The sequence below is a fragment of the Urocampus carinirostris genome, chromosome 3, assembly GCF_059441175.1.
Source record: "Urocampus carinirostris isolate Australia breed hairy pipefish chromosome 3, RoL_Ucar_1.0, whole genome shotgun sequence".
In the NCBI taxonomy this organism is placed as follows: domain Eukaryota; kingdom Metazoa; phylum Chordata; class Actinopteri; order Syngnathiformes; family Syngnathidae; genus Urocampus; species Urocampus carinirostris.
In genome coordinates, this window is record NC_142351.1 from 19,677,385 (window position 1) to 19,697,081 (window position 19,697).

Here is a 19,697-nt window from a genome sequence, read left to right on the forward strand (position 1 = left end):
CATTTTCAATTTGTTTCATAATGGAAAAGTTTATGGTTAATGTAGGACAAACAGGACACATTCTTAATGTTTTCCAATGACTATAGATATAAATACAGTATATGTGTCCTTCCCCAAAAGGCTTATGTAGGGGTTTTAAAATTTTGCGGCTCCAGACAAATTTTGAATTTCTTTTTATTTTTTTGTCCAATACGGCTCTTTCAACACTTTGGGTTGAAGACCCTTGCTTTAATAGTTTTCGATAAGGACCACCTGATGGCGACAAAGTATCATGTGAAGTAAAAACATGGAGTCCTGAAATCAATTCATCCTTTGTGAAAAATATTATAATTTAAATTACAATCTTACAGTACAGATGTTATTGGGAAACAAAACGAGAAAAAAAAACGTTGATAAAGCGCTGTGTTTTTATTTGTTAAACAAATGCTCGAGCCTGTAAACTAGGATTTTTTCTTTTTCCCTGTATAATAGAGTATTTGTTAACTAAATTAAGAAATAAATAAATAATTCTAAATAAACAAATAGATAAATAAATGAATAAATAAATAAATGGACAAACAAACAAACAAACACATACAAAGATAAATAAACACATAAATAAATACAAAAATGTATGAACAAATAAAATAATTTGATGAATTAATCAATCGTATAATAAATAACGATTTATTGACTATCACAGAACATTTTTGGAACACAACCTCTGTGAAAAACAAGGGAATGCTATACTTTTTACATTAGATTAAAAAGATTTACTATCTTTATTTTCTTACAAACTTTCAAGCTGAGACCTCTTCGATGATTTCTAACTGGCATGCTCTTTTAGTGGTTGACTGCGCCTGATTTAACTCCTCTTCTAATAATCAAAACCTGGTAATAACATAGTAATAATATGATTTGTCATTTTAGAAATGCATATTCGACTAGTAGCCTTATGTGCCGATCAGTAACGAAAATTAACTCTCAGCTTCAAAAAGGTGACCCCTGTCTTACATGAAATGTCCGAGTGGAGATTTGTTGCAGAGTGAATAGGCAAAAAAAGGATAGAAACTACTAAATAACCAAATAATTTCCCGCAAAAATGGAGATGCTCTGGCAACTCAGTTTAGTCAATATAATGGAAAACACAGAGCTACAAATGCTGGGAAGATTTGTACCGGCAATATAATAAAACTATATTTGTTTCTGATTTTGCCGCACTCTTTATTGCAGGAGCATGGAAACAGGCAGCTTTTAAGAGCTTTTGAAACAAATGCAGGTCATGTGGTCCATTTCTTGAATGAACCGGACGTCACTTCGGACTGCACAATCATAGACAGATGCATTGAGTCAGCATTGAAAGCATGTAACTGCCACAATTAGACAACAGCATCCGTTAGGTTTTTGAAATTTGGAGGCCTGCCTTACTGAGATACAACGATGGATGTCACTTAAATTTTTGTGCTTTAACCCAGAAAAAAACGAGATGTTGATTGTTGTTCCAGCTCATTGTCTTGAATTGTTTTCAAACACTGCTCTAAACATCGACAAATGTAATATCACCCATAGTGACTCAATCAAACATCTAGGTGATATATTTGATCATAATCTTTCATTTTAGTTACAGGTGAAAAATATTACTAGAAAACCTTTCTTCCACCCCTGTAATATTGGGAAGATCTGCCCGATGCTGTGTCATTCAGATGCTGAGATTATGATTGATGCATTTATTACCTCTCGGCTTCATTACTGTAATGTATTGCTTTCTGGTCTCCCGATGTCTAGCATCAAAAGTTAGCAGCTGGTTCAGAATGCGGCAGTGAGACTTCTGACTAAGATAAAGTCAAGTCAAGTTGAGTAATGTTTATTTGCATAGCTCTTAATCACAAGTAGTCTCAAAGGGCTGCACAGAGCACAGATTATTGCAAACTACATACTATTATTACACCATCCCCTGATCTAAAACCTACATGATGGCAAAGAAAAGCTCAAAACCTCAACATGAGGTAAATGAAGAAGACCTTGAAAAGGGACTAAAGTTCGAGCCTATTACTCCTGTATAAACTAACTTGCACTGGCTCCCAGTCCGCGTAAGATGTGACTAAGGTTCTCTTACTAACAAACAAATCTTTGCATGGACTTTCACCCTCTTATCTTTCTGATTTGATTTCCCACTATGTTCCTACACGGAGCCTCTGCTCTGAAAATGCCGGTCTACTTATGACTACAAGAGCCAAGAAGAAGTATGCAGGCTCGAGAGCGTGCTCCATCTGGGCCCCGGTGCTATGGAATGCTCTGCCTCTGAGGATTAGACCTGCAACCTCAGTGGTAGTTTTAAATCTAGACTTAAGACACACTTCTATTCTATAGATTATGATTGATGCCCACCTCATACTTTTCTTTTCTTGTCCTGCCAGGCTTGTGGTAAGATGAGAGGGAAGGACATATCGAGATGAGTCAGCGGACCAGTGCCTGCACCTCAAGCTGCGTTGCTGTTGTTGTTGTTGTTGAGTCACTCAAGGCGCCTAAGGATAATCCTTAGTAGCGCTAGACTCGCTTGTGGGAGGCTCCGTACTTCTCCGAAGGCGAATCCCAGCTGGCGGTGGTATCGGGCGAACTGGAGTGGAGGGCACCGTAGCCAGAGATGCTCGGCCGATTCTTCATCCTCACCGCAGAGACGGCACCGATCGTCTTCGCATGTCCCCGTCAAATATTGCCATCTTCGGAGGGAGGGGTGATGACCGGACCGGAATCGTATAAGATCGACAAGGTCTTTCTTTGAGAGCTGGGATTCTTCCTCCGGGTTGTGGGGGGAAGAGGTAAGAGAAATGAGACGTGGGTGGGTAGATGGGGGGTGTTTGCAGCTCCTGCGAATAATGGCGAGCCGAGTTTGTGGGTCTAGCGGGGCGGTAGGTTGAGGGAGGGCCGAGCCTAATTTAGCCTGCTCGTCTGCAAGGTCGTTACCCGGGAGGTTGCAGTGACCCGGGACCCAGATAAGCTGGATGCTCTTGGATGGGGAGAAGGCCGCAATTGAGGAGTTAAGGGACAGCATGGAGGGGTCTGTTATATTAGGGTTGGAGAGAGCTTGGAGAAGGGACTTGCGATCCGTGATGATGGAGGCTGAGGACCAGTCGTTATTGTGGTCTAGCCAGGCGATTGCAGCGATCATGGCAGACTTTTCGGCCTGAAAAGAACTGCTAAAGGCCCCGATTGGCGCATGCCAGGAGTTGATTAGTGTGTTGCCTTTAAAGACAACCACTCCGGCTCCTCCAATCTCCGTACTCTTGAGGGTGGAGCCATCGGTGAAAATATACAAGTCGGTTTGGCCCAGATCCGCAAGTGTTTCCTCTGCAGTGGCAAGTTGTTGGGCAGGGGATGCGGACTTTGGGACAGGGGTGAAATGGATGGGTGGTGGGGGCGCCAGAGGCCACGGAATATTAGGGTCATGTACAGACTCCGAGGCCACTGGCGTGAGGTTGAGAGAGGATAAAATGGGGGTTGTGGAATTACGTCAGTCTTCTCTCTTGAGGCATTTAGGACCGTGCTTTTGGAGGAGTACTCTCCTGTGATCATTGGGAGGGAGGTGGAACCAATTATCAGGCTGGCAAGCTGAAGTCGGGAGGAGAGCGGTGGGAGCTGGGCTTCATGGCTTCATGGCGTTGCTGCTGTCATGGACTTTCGGACTATTTTACAGGCTCGTGGCATCGTTGCTGTCATGCACTTTCTGGACAAATTTCTACATCTTACCTATAGTTTTCTTATTGATGTTTACTATGTTTTGTGTATTGCTACTGAAGGATTTTATACATTTTACTATAAAGGATTTTATACGATTAAATACAAGTTACATGTATCGAGTGCAATGAAGATTTTCACTGAGTGGGCTTCAGGTCACGCTGTTCCAAATTCTGAATGTTTTGGGTGGGGTATTTTGATAACGGGACTCTGACAAAGGCATTGTTTTGATAAACGCTCGGTGTTGTTTTGAGTTTCTCCAGACATCAAGGCGAGAGGGTGGACCCCACGTGGGGGCTTTCATTGGCACACCCATAGGAGGAGCAGGCACACCAGTTTGCGGAAAAAACACGTGGGCAGAGGAAGAAAGGCGGAAGATCGAGAGGAGGCTTGACGGAGACTCGAGCGGCACCAATTCGGCCATATATTCGATGGAGTTAACTTAGCTAAATTATTTAAGAAATTAAATCTGCCCCTTGTGGAAATGCCGGTCTCTTGTTCATTTTTCCATCAAGAAACGAGCACGCATTGTTAGGTGAATATAGGTTGTGTTTGGTTACTGGAGTCAGATAACTAATTCGAACAATTTGGTAAACAGTACATTTTAATAATAAATTCCTAACATTACCCAATGCAAAATCTATTGCATCCTGGTCATCCTGGAAGGAGGATCGCCCCTTCTCAACGTTTCTTATTTTCCTCATAATGAGGTGTTAAGTTTTCCTTGCCAGCATGTTGGTTTAAGATCAGGGGATGGTGTAATTGTAACCCTTGCAGTCCTTTGAGAGATTTCGCGATTAAGGGCTATACAAAAAATTGTGACTTTAAGGAGTCAGAGTATCAGTTCACTTTTTGGAAAATAATGCCAGATTTTGTGCTGAGGCAAATGAGCATTTTTGTGAATTTTATTGATGCAATGATTGCAATAAGTACAGTAATGTGGTAAGAAGAAAACTGGAAATTATAAGTTTACCAATTTTACTTACAATATATTTTCGTTTTGTTTAACACATATTTTTTTCCCTTTTTTCTGTTTGGATTATTTTTCAGTGAGAAGGTGTATACTTAAAATGAGCTAAATAATCTGGAAATATTTTTTTCTCATCAGTTTTCTTTTTACCAGGGTAATATTTAAAATTAGCAAAATGATCTGCCTAATGAAACCACTTTGCCAATATTAGGTAGTATTATCTTATATAAGAAAATACTTCAGATGATATTTTCAGTGTCCGCCTCAGTTGACTTTCCAGGGCACTGAGATGGCTCATCCCCTGAGCGCATTAGGAAAATTGATGACAAAAGGTACACTAATAAGACTTAAATTAGAACCTGGTAAGTGCACATGTAAGTGGCAGTGAAGGCGGCATGATGCAAATTTGGTGAATTCAATTGAGGTTGGAGGCTAATGACTCAGAGCAGAAACAAGTGGTGAATCTCATTGCATTTCATAATAGTGTACGGTGATACGTCTGAATAAATGTAAAAATCAACAAATTGAACGCATCATCACTTTTATCTTGGAAATATTTTAATACATAGACGGTAGCAAAGGCTTTTATTTCCTCTTGTTTAGATTATTGTAATTTCCTGCTCTCCGGACTTCCAAAAAGAACATCAAATCCCAGTAGCAGAATTCATTCTAAGGTGCTCTAAAAGCTTTTAAAAGGCCTTAACGGTCTTATACTGTTTTATTTATACCAGCTTTTGTTGTATCCGCCTTCGCAGGCCTCGGAATCTTCTGGCAAGGATAAACAGCAGACCAGCATCTGGACCTGAAGCATGTCAGGGTCTTCATCGAACAGCCGGCAGAGTTGGGAAGCTGCGTTGTTGCTGTCATGGACTTTTTGGACAATTTTACAGGTTTGAGTTGTCGTTGCTCTAAGTTCCTAATTTCCTGATGCTTAGGTTTATGAGTTTTTCCTTTCCTGCGTGTTGGTTTAAGGCACAGGTGTGAAACAGGCGGCCCACGGGCCACATCAGGCCCGCTAAGGGATTGGATCTGGCCGGCCAGACAACGCTCAGAGAAGAGCAAGAGAAAGAGAGCTGGAATAGGTCCACTTGATGTTGCCAAAGCCAGGTAGCTCTCACAAATGCTGCACTTGTATTTCTCTCGCTCTAATCTCTTTCTCTCCCTCTCTCTTCCTCCATTTTTCTCTCTCTCTCTCTCTCTCTCTCTCTCTCTCTCTCTCTCTCTCTCTCTCTCTCTCTTTCACTCTCTCTGTCTCTTTTTCTCTTTCTTTGTTCCTTTTTGTTTCTTTCTCTCTATGTCTTTTTACCTTCTTTTGCTCTCTCTTCATTTTTTCCTTCACTCTTTCTTTCTCTCTCTCTCTTGCTTTCCCCTTCTGTCTTTCCACTTTCTCTTTTTCTCTCATTCTCTCTTCTCTCCTCTTTTTCTCTTTCTATTTGGATTTCATTATTTCTCTTTCTTCCCCCTCTCTCACTATTTCTGTTTTTATCTCTTGTTTCTCACGTTCTCTCTCTCTCTCTCTCTCTCTCTCTCTCTCTCTCTCTCTCTCTCTCTCTCTCTCTCTCTCTCTCTCTCTCTCTCTCTCTCTCTCTCTCTCTCTCTCTCTCTCTCTCTCTCTCTCTCTCTCTCTCTCTCTCTTTCTCTTTTTGTCCCACCCTCTCTACTTTTCTCTCCCTATCGTTATCTTCTTTCTTTCTTTCTTTTTTTCTTTCTCTCTAATCTACGAAACCGGCCCCCGAGAGAATGTTTGTTCTATTGTGTGGCCCCCGAGCTTAAATGAGTTTGACACTCCTGGTTTAAGGGGATGGTGTAATTGTAACCTGTGCAGACCTTTGAGACATTTCTGATTGAGGACCACACAAATAAATGTGATTTGATATGACTTGTTCCAAGGGTGGATACTAAGACCTATAATGAAGCAGCATTCAGCCACTTTGGCCCTCGCCTATAGAACAGTCTGCTGAGGGACTTCTGGTATGCGGGAAACTTTTATATTTTAAAGAGTAGGATCAATACATCCTTTCTACGTAATGTTAATTGATCACCTTAAGTTTTATCATTCCTACACATGTTTTTGTACTACAATTTACTTTCTATTTCACTCAATAATGTTTCAGGTCTCTAGTTGTTTAACAGTCAAGCATTTCTTTTAAGGATTTTTTCACTTCAGTGTTGGGGGGTCTCAGCACTGGTAGCGTGTGGATAGCTGGCTAAATGGAGCAGGGCTTTAGACTACTTCCTGTGATCCCTAACAGTGTGGAAGGGCCTCTCTCAGGGCCTTTTCTCACATGGTTAGTACCGGTATAATTCTTGCCATTATGTTATTTTCGTCTTTCAAAAAGTGTGAATGTGCACGTGAGTGCCAGTGCATGCTTGTGCAAGTATTTTTTTAAGATGTTGGGTGAGAAGAGTAGAGGGACTTTTCTTTTTGTACATCGAATGTTTTTCTACAGAACTTTAAATTGCATTTTGTTGTAAGAAAAGTGCAATATAAATACGTTCTGATTTGATTACCTGGTTCACTTAGTCTTTGAAATAGACCCCAAATAAAGTCCAATACGACAACTTACCATGGCAACTGGGAAGCCGAGGGTATTATTTTTGACTCCCACCAGAACTATAAAGCTTATAAAAGCTGGGCATGACATAAGAAAGAAAAACAAAAAGAAAGAAAGAAAGAAAGAAAGAAAGAAAGAAAGAAAGAAAGAAAGAAAGAAAGAAAGAAAGATGAAAGAAAGAAATAGAAAGAAAGGGGGAAAAAGGAAAAAAGGAAGAAAGAAGCACACAAAGAAACAAAAAAGAAAGATACAAAGAAACAAAGAAAGAAATGAGGAAAGTAAGAAATAGCTACTTTTTAAAATTGAAAAAGATAAAATAAATAATACATAAAAAAAGAAAACAAAAAAGTGAAATGAACAAGTAAAAAATTATAAAACTTGGAAAACTCGAAATAAAGTTAAGTAAAAACTTAAACGAATGTTTAAAAAATACCAATATATGAAAAAAGTTGTCAAAAAATAACTCATTAATATAAAAACTGTAAAAAAAAATCTAAAAAAAAATATTTTAATCTGACTGGAAGCCAATGCAAGATAAATTAATTTACAAAAAATAACAATTGAAAAATTGACATTTTGGGGATCATTTTTTCATCAATCTCAAAATATTTGATGAGAAAACACTTCCATGTGGTGGCGCTGTGCCGTCACTTTGTGGATATATTGTATTCGACAGGCATTGTTGGTAAAATAATTTTTGGTTAAAGTACTCTTTTCACCCATTTATTTTTAGATGAGCAGACATTTTAAGGGCCACATAAAATGATATGGCAAGCAACATTTGGCCCACGGGCCATGAGTTTGACAAGAATTCCCTAGTGCAGGGGTCAGCAATCCAAAATGTTGAAAGAGCCATATTGGACTAAAAAAAAACAAATTTGTCAAAAGCCACAAAAGGTTAAAAGCCTTATATAAGCCTTATAATGAATACAAATGTTGTATGTACTATACCTATATTAGCCTACTATCAAAATCAAAGTTGGATGAAGCATGGAGAATGATGCACTACGTCAGGGGTCGGGAACCTTTTTGACTCAAAGGGCCATAAGAGCAAAAAATATTAATTTTATTTTGGGAAAGAGCCACACCATATATTATGAGACAAATTTACTAAATTGCTAAACCGGCGCCCCAGACAAAAGCTTAGTCTTCAGCACATTTATTTTTGATGATTTGATCAAAATTATGAAAAGAGAATAATGCCAGAGCCCCTGTCCCAAATTCAACAAACAGACCACTTTAAACTTGTCTCTTTCTTGCAATTACTCAAGATCGGTTAAACTCCTTTTGACCCTTTTTCTCATACATATTGGTTTCAAAACCAGATGCAAGCATTTATTTTGTAAAAACGTCACAACATTCTGAGAATAGGGAGCCTTATGTGCTTACCTTTGGCGAGAGATGGGAGGGAATGCTTGTACTTTTTGCATAGCTCCACCCATCCCTCCCACTCACCCAATCAAATGACTAAGTTCTCTTCCGGTGTTTTGGCGTATTTACAGTTCTGTGGATTCATCATAAAGTATCTGAACACTGAACACAGATTATATAGTGAACTTTTAAATAAAGGATTCTTTAGCGTTGTACAGCCAAAACGAGTTTTTTTTCCCCCCTTTTTTGTGTGACACCTTGACTGTAAATTGTAGTGAAAAACGTGCCCTATATATACTGCGAAGTGTTACTTTTGCATTTAGCTTTGTTTGGCTTTACGTGTACCTGAATAGGATTGACAACTCTGGTTTTGAACAAGATGGAGAAATTTTGCATGCAATCAAATTGGTCTCTGAGCCACAGATACTCATAGAAAGCTCCATATATGGCTCGCAAGCCATAGGTTCCCGACCCCTGCACTACGTGATTACTCTGTTGTAGCATACCACCTCAAGTTTAAATTTGTTACTACATTAATGAATTACAGTATGTTTTAATAGTTTATATAAAAAAAAAAATGTGCATAATGTGCCTCTTATCTGTGCAATAAAAAAAGTGACAAATAGCAACCTTTTGAAAAGGGGAAATAAATAAAATCACAATAATTTAGTTTGAGTTTGATTGTTGTGCAGTTCTTTTTCTCTTCACTATAAGATCCATGGCAGCTCACACACAGGACACGGCCCTTTTAAAAGGGGAGGGGCTTGTGCAGCACAGTCAGCTCTCACACAGTGGACACAGGAGAGGAAAACAAGTGAAGGGATTTTTCTAGCTTTAATTTTGAAAATCGTTAGGATTAAAACGAATTATTCTTTGTTGCAATCAGTAAACGAATTTGCCTCTAGATGTTGCTTGTGCTTCACCATAAATCTTTTTTTCTCTAAAGGATGCTAGAATTTCCTACACTGATTAAAAAAATTAACTCACGTTATTACTTTGAGTTCTTTGAGTTCTGATATGAATTACTAAACCCAAGAAAATGGATTCAATAAACCAGGCTATTTGAAATAGGACACACAATTTATTAACACAGAGAATTAATTATGGGAAAAAAAGGGGGCGGAGGGGTGGGGGATTTCATGCCGGAAATTACGAGAGTTTTTGACAGATGAAAGTCTGGAAGTTACTAGCACAAAAGGGAAGTTTCCGCTATAATGCTTGACGATTTTGGGAGATTCCCTTGTACAGAAAAAAATAACGCTTATTCCCAAGTACCAGCAAACATCGAGTTAAATCTATAGCCATCACCTTACTTGTTGTTGTAGAGAGATTTGGTTCCATGCTCCTTATGGTCACGACGTATGGCCTACGTGCTTAACTAAAGGCCGCTGTGCAGGCCCGAACAGCAGCTTGGTGCGGCCGTCATGCGAAACGAACAAGCCAGGCATGGAGAAGAAAAGAGGACGAGCTATCGATCAGCTACTCTTTTTATATGGACCGGGGACGCTTGACAAAATCATGCCTCTTTGGGCGTGGTCTCAGATATCGGAGGACGGTGTTTAAACTTGCTAAACTTGTTGAAAAGCCAAAGAAGTGAGAAATTAGCGTAATGATCTGTACTTGAGAATGTCCCTCCAATCAACATAATCAACATAATTACATACGTTGAGAACATAATTTTATCAACACATTGCCTTGGATGTTTTAATTACAGTGGAACCTCGGTTTTCGAACGCCTCTCAGTTCGAACAAATCGGAGTCCGACCCAAAATTTCGCAGTACGGTCAAAAAATCGGAGTTCGAACGCCGGTAATGCGTGAGTGCGTACGCTAGGATGCGATGCTGAGCGGCGTACGGGTGTGGATCGCTCTTTCCGTGACCAACTGTTATCGCGTGCGGACGTGTTTCGTTTTGCTTTCGCTTCTAATATAGGTGTACGAAGTGTTTTAGCCCCTAATTATGCCTCCGAAGAAAGTCAGTGCAAGCAGCAAAGTTGCTACAGGTGAAAAAAGAAAAGTAGTGCGTACAACTATTGCATTTAAGAAAGAAATCATAGCCAAATATGAAGGAGGTGTGCTGATCTTGCTAGGGAATACCCCACCGTCCACCTGCGCCTTCTGCTGACCACCACAAAGGTAAGAAATCCTATTCATAATTCTTTTCTTTATCCTTTTTTTTTTTTTTTTACACGTTCGTGTTAGCGTAATCTTTCGTACGGAAGATTACAATAACGCAAACGTACGATTATCCTGGGTTAGCTTTGTTTAAGTTAAACATTCAAGTTAAACATTCAGGGTGTTGGAACAGAGCCCCCTCTCCAATGAACCGCTCACCACTTGTTGTGGAGACCTGGGTGCTATTTGACTTGTAAACGACCTGATCTTTTAATTTTTACACGTTCATGTTAGCGTAATCTTTTGTACGGAAGATTACGATAACGCGAACGTACGATTAGCCTGGGTTAGCTTTAGTTCAAGGTAAACATTCAGGGTGTTGGAACGGATTAAAACGATTTACATTATTTTTAATGGGAAAAATGATTTCGGTGATCGAACAAATCGGTTTTCGAACAGAGTTCTGGAACGGATTATGGTCGAGAACCGAGGTTCCACTGTACATTCAAAACTTCTTGTTATCAGATTTCATTATGGTACATGATAATTTTTCTCGTCCGGTAACTGTCGAAAAGGGGATGCTGTCGTTCCATCCATTCCAAAGTGATTTATTTGAAACAAAGAAAGTGGAAGTCATTTTTGTGCTGAGCTTATTTGCTCCACAAAGCGAAAGGGAACTGCACTTGTACCAGCTCAGAGTTACAACCGTAGTTGAAATATAATATTTATTTTACATATTTTTACAGCGTTGGAAAACATTAAAAGTGTTTGTGTCAAGTTTGTCCGAACAGGAAAACCATATTAATAGAAAAATATATTTCCCTCCCCAATGTTTATCAATTTGTTCACATTTTTGGAAAAGCGCAAGAGAGCCACTCACTTGCGCTAAAGTGCCGTATGCGACTACTTAGCCGCTAGTTACCGACCCCCGCCCTAGCGCATGAAGTACGGTCTAAATGAATAAAAGGATTCGGCATAATGAGCATCGTTCCTTACACACGTGCCGCGCTGAGGTGGTGACAGAGAAATCTTGAGATTCATTGCGGAAAAAAACTGTAATTGAGCAGGATAGTTTCAAAAAACTGTTACTATGGTAACTGGTCGAAATAATCAAGTTATCTCTCTTTATGAAACTGTGACTTATCCCTCTTTTTCTGGTTTGAGTTACCCTGCTTTGTGTAAAGGAAAACTCAGTGTTTCACTTGTTCTGGTCTCAAAAGACTCAGGGTTCTAACCAAACCTTCTCTGTGAAATGGACCCCTGGTGTGTATTGGGTCAAAGCCCATACGGTATTTGTATTCATCTCATCCGCCCAGTTCGGCTGCTAAATGACACTCTTACCTTCCTCTCATTGCTCGAGTCCTTCTTGGTGGCCTTGATGAAATCGCTCCGGCTGTGGATGAACTCATCATACTCCTCTTGCGTCATGTCTCCACTTTCTACAAGAACATGTGGAACGTGAGGTTCTGTAAAAAAAAAAAAAAAGGCGTGAGGGGGAGTAGAGCGATTTAATGCGCGTACTTGTTGTTTTATCTTATTCTAGGATGACAATAGAGAAACTAAGATAAGGACTGTTTCAAATACAGTCCAGTGCTAACCCGAACACCCAAAAGATTTTAATAAACGTGTTTGAAAACAGTGTTCATTTTACCTCTGAAAGTGATGGGTCTCGGGGACTCGCATGCTCAAAAATCTATGGGTCCCAACAGAGATCTATGGGTCCCCAAAATTTAGTGTGCTCCATGCCCTTACAAACTGTCGTATTTTCCCTTACAAAATACAAAAAAAATCATTTTCAAACATGTTTATTTATGTAGTTTAACATGTTATATTGTAAATGTGTTTCCTTATATCATACAAATTGTTAATGAACATTTTGTTGTGGGACACTGAGTTGCTCGACATGAATGAGGTTTATCATAAAAAAAGTTCTAAAATAAAGTCGCTTGGACGTTCACTGTAGAAGGAAAAAATACATGCAAATATAATTAAGTAGAATAATACATTTTCTTCATTAAATTATTGTTGGTAATATACTGATTGGCTGCACAGATCACGGCCGCTATTGGGAAATATGAAGCACAATGTAAAGCGCTTTGGGAAGTCATTGACTTGAAAAGCGCTATATAAATGCAGATCATTTCATTTCATTTCATTAAAAGGGATCACCACAAACCTGTCTTTTTTCATTTTCTCCTTTTATACTTCCTTTTTTTCTTAACTTCTTTGTATCACATAATAATTCATAAAATAATGCATCAAAGCAAGTGAGCCGTTTGAGAACCGGCTCTGTTTGATGAGTTGAGCCGAAAAAGCTGGTTCTCTAAAAAGAGACGGACTTTCACTATACAACTCGAACTAGAGATCGGCGTGCAGATGAAAACTCGAACCGCGAGACCAAAACAACATCTGCCGGATCTGCCTTACGAAAAGTTTGGAGTGCGGTAAATCTTTGTTAAAAAATAATAATGACAATTTCGTGTCAAAAAAGTTGCGTCCCCAGCAAAAATAATGCATCTAGGACGCAGGGACGCGGGCAAACGAGAACACTGTTGGAAAACATCTAAGAATGGCACGTACAGTACATGCAAGTGCCACCCAATCAGCTTATCAGAGGCTTCAATGAGTATTTCAACCAGAAGATGGCATCAGCAAGTACAATATTTTGAAGTTATGGACAACACCTTTGAAAAATGGACATTTTTCCACATATAAAAAAATGTCTACAAAAAAATTAAAATAAATAGAGACCTCTCGCTAATTCGTGGTTCAGTTATCACTGGGTCACTCTTTCAAGTGATTTTTTTTTAAATTAAAAATAATAAAATTCAATTAAAAAAAATGGAGGAACGTTTTGTACAGCCAAGATTCATGCCGTTTGGCAAGCAACCCCGATTTGGGATCTCCGATGCCGATTGGCCATAACATATATTAGCATCTTTCATATTGTACTGTGATCGGACACCTGCTCTGCGTTCACTGCATCTCACTGAGAAGAGTTTGTGGCCCACTTCCTTCGTCATAAATTATACATCTGCCGAACCCTTGGTTGACTCTCTCTCTCTCTCTCTAGCTCTCGCTCTTAGTTGGCAGGACTTTGATCGAAGTGTGCCCCAAAAAATAAAAACATCGAATAATTTCAAATATGTAGACGGCTTCAATCTGATCCCTCTCTGTCTTTTCTCTACCTCTTTCTCGGTCAGTAAGTTCCTTTGATGAAGGTGCGCCCCCAAAAAAACATAGACTGGTTTAAAATACTGTATACATCAGTGGAAATGTTTAAATTTAAGCTTAAAACACACTTCTATTCTATAACATATGAATAACCTATATTTTATGTTGACAATATCTGTTTATTATTTGTTTATTGCAACATCCATTGCAGCCTGGCGTTGGCAACAGTTTTGCCATGTCCCTTGGTTTATTCGCTGATGGCTTTGCATTTATTGTTGTAGCCATTACTGCTTGTCGTTGTTGGTTAGCCAGCCTAGTCACGACGTGTTTTTCGATCGGGACCTCTGCCATTAGCGCCGGTTTTGTTGTTGAGCTTAGTTTGTTCTTGGCTGCCGTAGCTGTTGCCGTTTTTCATTGTTTATTCCCGCGGCTCGCTGCACGTTTTTTTGGTGAGCCAGTTTTTTCGCTAATACTGCAGCCACTTTTCGCTAATTTGTCCTGGTTAGCTTCCCACTGAGGGCTCTCTGTCTTTTTCGACAGTTAGCCACTTTTAGGCTGCTCGCTCTTTGTTTAACCAATACTTCAGCCACCTGCATCACAATGTCAAGGAATTCTCCACAAAAACTACAGAGAATTTGCTTAAAAATCCCATAACCTCTTTGACTAATTAATACGTAAAACAATTTTGCTACTGGCTTGCTAGGATGCTGGTGTTCCGCTGATGACTTCACAGCTCAGGAGGACAAATACAAGACATCCTGTCTTCAAAATGCATTATCTCGGAAAGGAATTGGAATATACTGATTAACTATACATCAATTTTATGCAAAAAACACATACTCTTTCCTCACATTTTACATGTTTAAGAATTTGGGCTTACCTTTATGAAAGGATGCATACTTGTGAAATTTGCACGTAATTAAAAACCTTTTTGTATGAGTAAGCCGCACTCTAAGGTTGATTATTTGCAAGGGTTTAGCAGTCCCAGTTCCTTCAACTAGCAGAGCATCTACTGGTCATTTCTAAATAAGATGTTTCCCTAAATCGACCAAAGTGATATGTGAAATTAAAAAAGGTTAAACACTCTTAAACACTCTTAATCTGGTACGGCGGCGCAGTGGTTAGCGCATGTGCGGCACAGTTGTAAGTTCTTGGGAACCTCCTGTGTGGGTTCAAATCCAGCTACCGGACTTCCTGTGCGGAGTTTATATGTTCTCCCCGTGCTTGCGTGGGTTTCCTCCGGGCACTCCGGTTTCCTCCCACATTCCAAAGACATGCATTTCAGGTGGATTGGTGGGTCCAAATTGTCCATAGGTGTGAATGAACGAGCGAGTTGTCTGTCCCTGTGTGCCCTGCGATTGGCTGGCAACCAGTTCAGGGTGTCCCCTGCCCACTGCCCGATGATGGCTGGGATGGGCTCCAGCATCCCCGCGACCCTACTGAGGATAAGCGGTGCAGATAATGAGATGAGATGAGACTCTTAATCTGATGGATAGTGCTGCAACTGTGAGCTCCCTGGAATTTTATTTCAGTGAAGTTTTAACAGTGAATCACAAAGAGTAACAGTTGTCTTTGTAGAAAATGAAAAGGATATGTCAATCATGTCTGTTTGTTTTGGAAATTAAGTGTCTGAGTGTCTAATAATTAGCTTCATAATTATTAGACACTCATAATATGAAATCCAATACATCATTTTACTGGCTGAATACATTCTATTTTCATCCATCCACTTATTCAAACCACTTATCTACCTGGCTAGGTTTTTGTTTACCAGTAAAGACTTCATGAGACAATAGCGGCTCAGCGGAGAAGCTTGTTGCCTGTGGGAGATGAGCAGCCCACGGGTACTTTACAATAAGACCACACAGGCAGAGAACAACAACAAAAGACCCAAGCCTCAAACCCACACAGTGCCATCCTTGGATGGAGTCAATACAAGTACTTTGTTGCTCCCATCATGCATTCAACTAAAGCACACAAACAAATTCTAAGCAACTCGAGTGTGGCCTTATAGACGCACCGCTGGGGTAGATGAAGATCTTAACAGGACAATCGTAAGTGTACTTGTCTGCTAGCGTGATAACAACGCTGGTGGCTGAGCGAGCAGAAGGGTCCGCGTCTGCTCGAATGGCGTGAGATGGGCTTTCCACACCTGCGCAGATATAAAAAGTCACGTCATTTATTGTATTTTTCGGCCTTCAACACTCGATACAAAATCAATATGCCCTTCAGATAGTCTCTTTGTTGCCCCTGGCAAGGTGTTTTTTTCAATGTACATTTTCCAACCTTATTTTTCAATTGTCTTCACTCTATAGTTCTAAGAAACTTGAGAAAATACACTCCTGTTCAAAAGTTTGGGGTCACTGAAATAAAGGACTGTTTTTTTCAATGAAAATAACATGAAACTAACCAGAAATATACCCCAAACAGTGACTTGTTCTCAAAAACTGCTCTGAATATTGACAAAAGTAATACCACCCAGAGTGACTCAGTCAAAAATTTAGGTGTCACATTTGACCCCAATCAATCCTTCCAAACGCACATTAAGAATATTACTAGAACAGCTTTTTCCACCTTCGCAACATTGCTCAAATTTGACCTATGCTCTCTCAGTCTCATACCTTTCAGACTGAATTTCCCCCTCTGTTCTGGTCCGGAGCCTTTGCTCTGAAAATGCTGGTCTGCTCGTGATCCCAAGAGCCAAGAAGAGATCAGCATGTTTGAGAGCGTTCTCCATTCGGCCCCCGGTGCTGTGGAATGCTGTGCCCTCTGAGATTCGATCTGCAACCTCAGTGGAACTAATTGAATCTAGGCTTAAAACACACTTTTATTCTATAAGTTATGAATGACCCATATTTTATGTTGACAATATCTGTTTATTATTTGTTATTGCAACATCCATTGCAGCCTGGTCATCCTGTAAGGGAGATTACCTCATGTGAGGTCCCTTTTCAAGGTGTTTTCATTTTCCTCATGTTGAGCTTTTTGAATTTTGCCTTGCCCTCATGTAGGTTTTAGATCAGAGGATGGTGTAATAATAGTCTGTAGTTTGCAATAATCTGTAATCTATGCAGGCCTTTGAGACGACTTGTGATTAAGGGCTATACCGTACAAATAAATATGACTTCACTTGACTCTACCCATACATACACTCTGATAACAACTTACAATTAATCATTCAAGTTCTGACCTGCCAGGAGGTAGGGGGCTCGTATTTCCAGTTGGAAGTTAAACTGGTAGTCCATGGAATTAATGGCCTCTTCATCCAGCAGAGCTGACAAGCAAAAGTAAGCTGAGTTGGGAGTACGATCATGAGGGCCAGAACCGCAGTGATGTTTGTCCCTCCTAAAATTAAGAAAATATTGACTGGAAAGGAGCACATTAACGACCACGCAATACATTTTCTACATGAAAAGGGATTTGGGAGAGCAGAAATAGAAGATACATGAAGTTTCTTGACTGGATATTTGCTTTTTATGAGAAAGGTAATTTTTCATTTTAACCATTTCTTTGTTTTTTCTTACATTCTGGGAAAGTTTGGAGACAAGCCCTGCTCTTCATTGATGCTCCTTTGTACACGAGGTGTGCACACTGGCGGCGTAGTAACACTGATGCCCCCGCTTGGCAGCGTGGACAGCTCACAGGAGGTACTGACCAGAATTTGGACCGTCTCCAAAGGAGGGATAATCCCCAGGTTTACTACGAGCACTGTCCTCTCCAGATTCTCATCCAAAAGTATATGTCCTGAAACATCAACTGCATTAGTTCTTGTAGCCTTTTTTTCCATCTGATCCAGACTAATAATTAAATGCTTTTTCAGGTTTTTTTGCTCAATACGTAATTTTTAGGTAAAGAAGATGTTGAGAATTGATGGCCTCATGACGGCCTGGAGAACAAATAATTATCTCAGAATTCTCGATGTTAATATAGCACAAAGAACCACGTCTCAGGTCTAAAGGTAACAAACCCATACCTTACTCATTTGTCGTATTTAGTCACATTTATTACAGAAAAACTCTGGGATCGCCCTATTTTGAACTACCATTGATACTCGGGCAACAAAAATGACCGCAGATAATACCAATACGAATTTGTAGCTTAGCCATTTAGTGAGAAAGGGTGCAAATCAATTAGCTTCTCACGTAGAAAAACAATATTGTTGGGTTTATTATGTTTTTAATATTGGACCGATGCAAGGAAGTCGGATCACATTGAATGCTAATTCGTTATATTGACTATCAGATCTCACTGTTGTTTGCTGTTTTGACTGTTATGCACCAATTATGTTAGTGTTATTCGATTTCCACACCCTTTAGGTTGGATCTGCTTTTGTAACGTAGAAGATTCCATAAAAAGAAAGGCCTCAGGGATGGGCTTTTAGAACAGGTTGAATTTTTTATCTGCGGTTTGTGCACTTTCCTGTTCTCCATGCAAGTTCAATATCCATTACTTGATTACCTATCAAACTATAAACCTATACATACACAATACATGAAATATAAATGTAAAAGACAAAAAACATGTGGACGTCTGGGTTGTTCACACATTTAAATATTTATTGGATTTCCCTGTGCTTTGCGACTGGCTGGCTGTCCCCTGCCCACTGCCCAGAGATAGCTGCATCCCCGCAACGCTAGTGAGGATAAGCGGTGCAGATAATGGACGGATGGATAGATTTACCTGTGTTAAGTTTGTTTATTTTTTTAAAACATATGCAGGGTTTATAATAATAGAGTAATGTTGGTGTGAATGCCACCGATGCAAAGTACCAAATTTATGTTTCTGTGTGCTTCAAGGACTGATATATCAATAGTTGGTTAGTTGACAAAATAGTTGAATTAAAATAAAATAAAAAACGTTATTCATGGGTCGGTCCAAAGCAACTGTCAGTTCTTAGAGACAAGTAGCACCTTGCGTTTTAATCATTAATGGGTAAAAAACCTGAAAGGAGACACTTTCATTGGTCACACCAGAAACCATCTATGACCACTCCCCCTAACATTGCAAACCTCACTATTTCAGAAATTGCTACAATTTAGTCATGGACTCAATCAGCGTGCAGTAGAAGATCGATACTAGTCAGGAAAATAGTGCACAGAAAATAAGCGCCATCTAATCGACTTATAAAAGCACCAATGCATTCTGACAATACAATCTATACAGGAGAACCCAACTCACCAACACCACTCGGCGGTGCTCCGTTTGGTGTGCCGCATGAATTGCGGTAACAGTCGTCAACCTTGGCTTTGTCCTTAATTTGCAGTGTGACAATTTGAGTGGAGATCATTGCCTCAAAGCCCACCACAATGCTTTTTTCTTCCAGCGGATAGATGAAGATACCTGCAAGGCCGCGCCGCGGGAAAAATAGAAAGATTCGATCCAGCATGAGTGGCTATTTCAAGGAGTTTGAAAATAACTTTACCTTCAATGGCATGATCTTCAATATTTTCATAAGTCATGGATGCCGTCATGGCCCGAGTATAACCCCTGACACAGGAAGTGATGTCAGAGACGCTGAGAGGTAGAGGGCTGCGATTTTCCTTGTTGATGAGACCGGGCATCGCAACTGCATTTCGGAGCATGACAAAATAAATAGTCATGAGATGACAACAACAATCAAAGAAATAAGAAAATAATTGAATTACTGACACCTAAAACATAAGCAACTGGAGAAAAAACATCAAAGGAACAGTTGCATCAAAACTTATGAAAGAGAGTAATCAAAACATTCCAGAAAGTCATTGACTGGCTGCTCTATGCCCAGTCTGGAGGACATTGCTGGCTTGTGATACCTCATAA

At 39.8% G+C, this 19,697-nt stretch overlaps 1 protein-coding gene across 1 annotated transcript in view; it reads right to left on the reverse strand.

Moving 5' to 3' along the window:
• vwa5b1 (von Willebrand factor A domain containing 5B1) overlaps positions 1-19,697 on the reverse strand; it is a 49,533-nt gene that overhangs the window by 20,792 nt on the left and 9,044 nt on the right. Inside the window, exons 2-7 of the mRNA XM_088329866.1 lie at positions 19,321-19,464; positions 19,077-19,238; positions 17,423-17,642; positions 17,089-17,243; positions 15,919-16,050; positions 12,066-12,190 (exon numbers count right to left, since the gene is read on the reverse strand). Coding sequence (XP_088185992.1) covers positions 12,066-12,190; positions 15,919-16,050; positions 17,089-17,243; positions 17,423-17,642; positions 19,077-19,238; positions 19,321-19,459 — 933 coding nt within the window. The 5' untranslated portion in view covers positions 19,460-19,464. The remainder of the gene's footprint in view (positions 1-12,065; positions 12,191-15,918; positions 16,051-17,088; positions 17,244-17,422; positions 17,643-19,076; positions 19,239-19,320; positions 19,465-19,697) is intronic.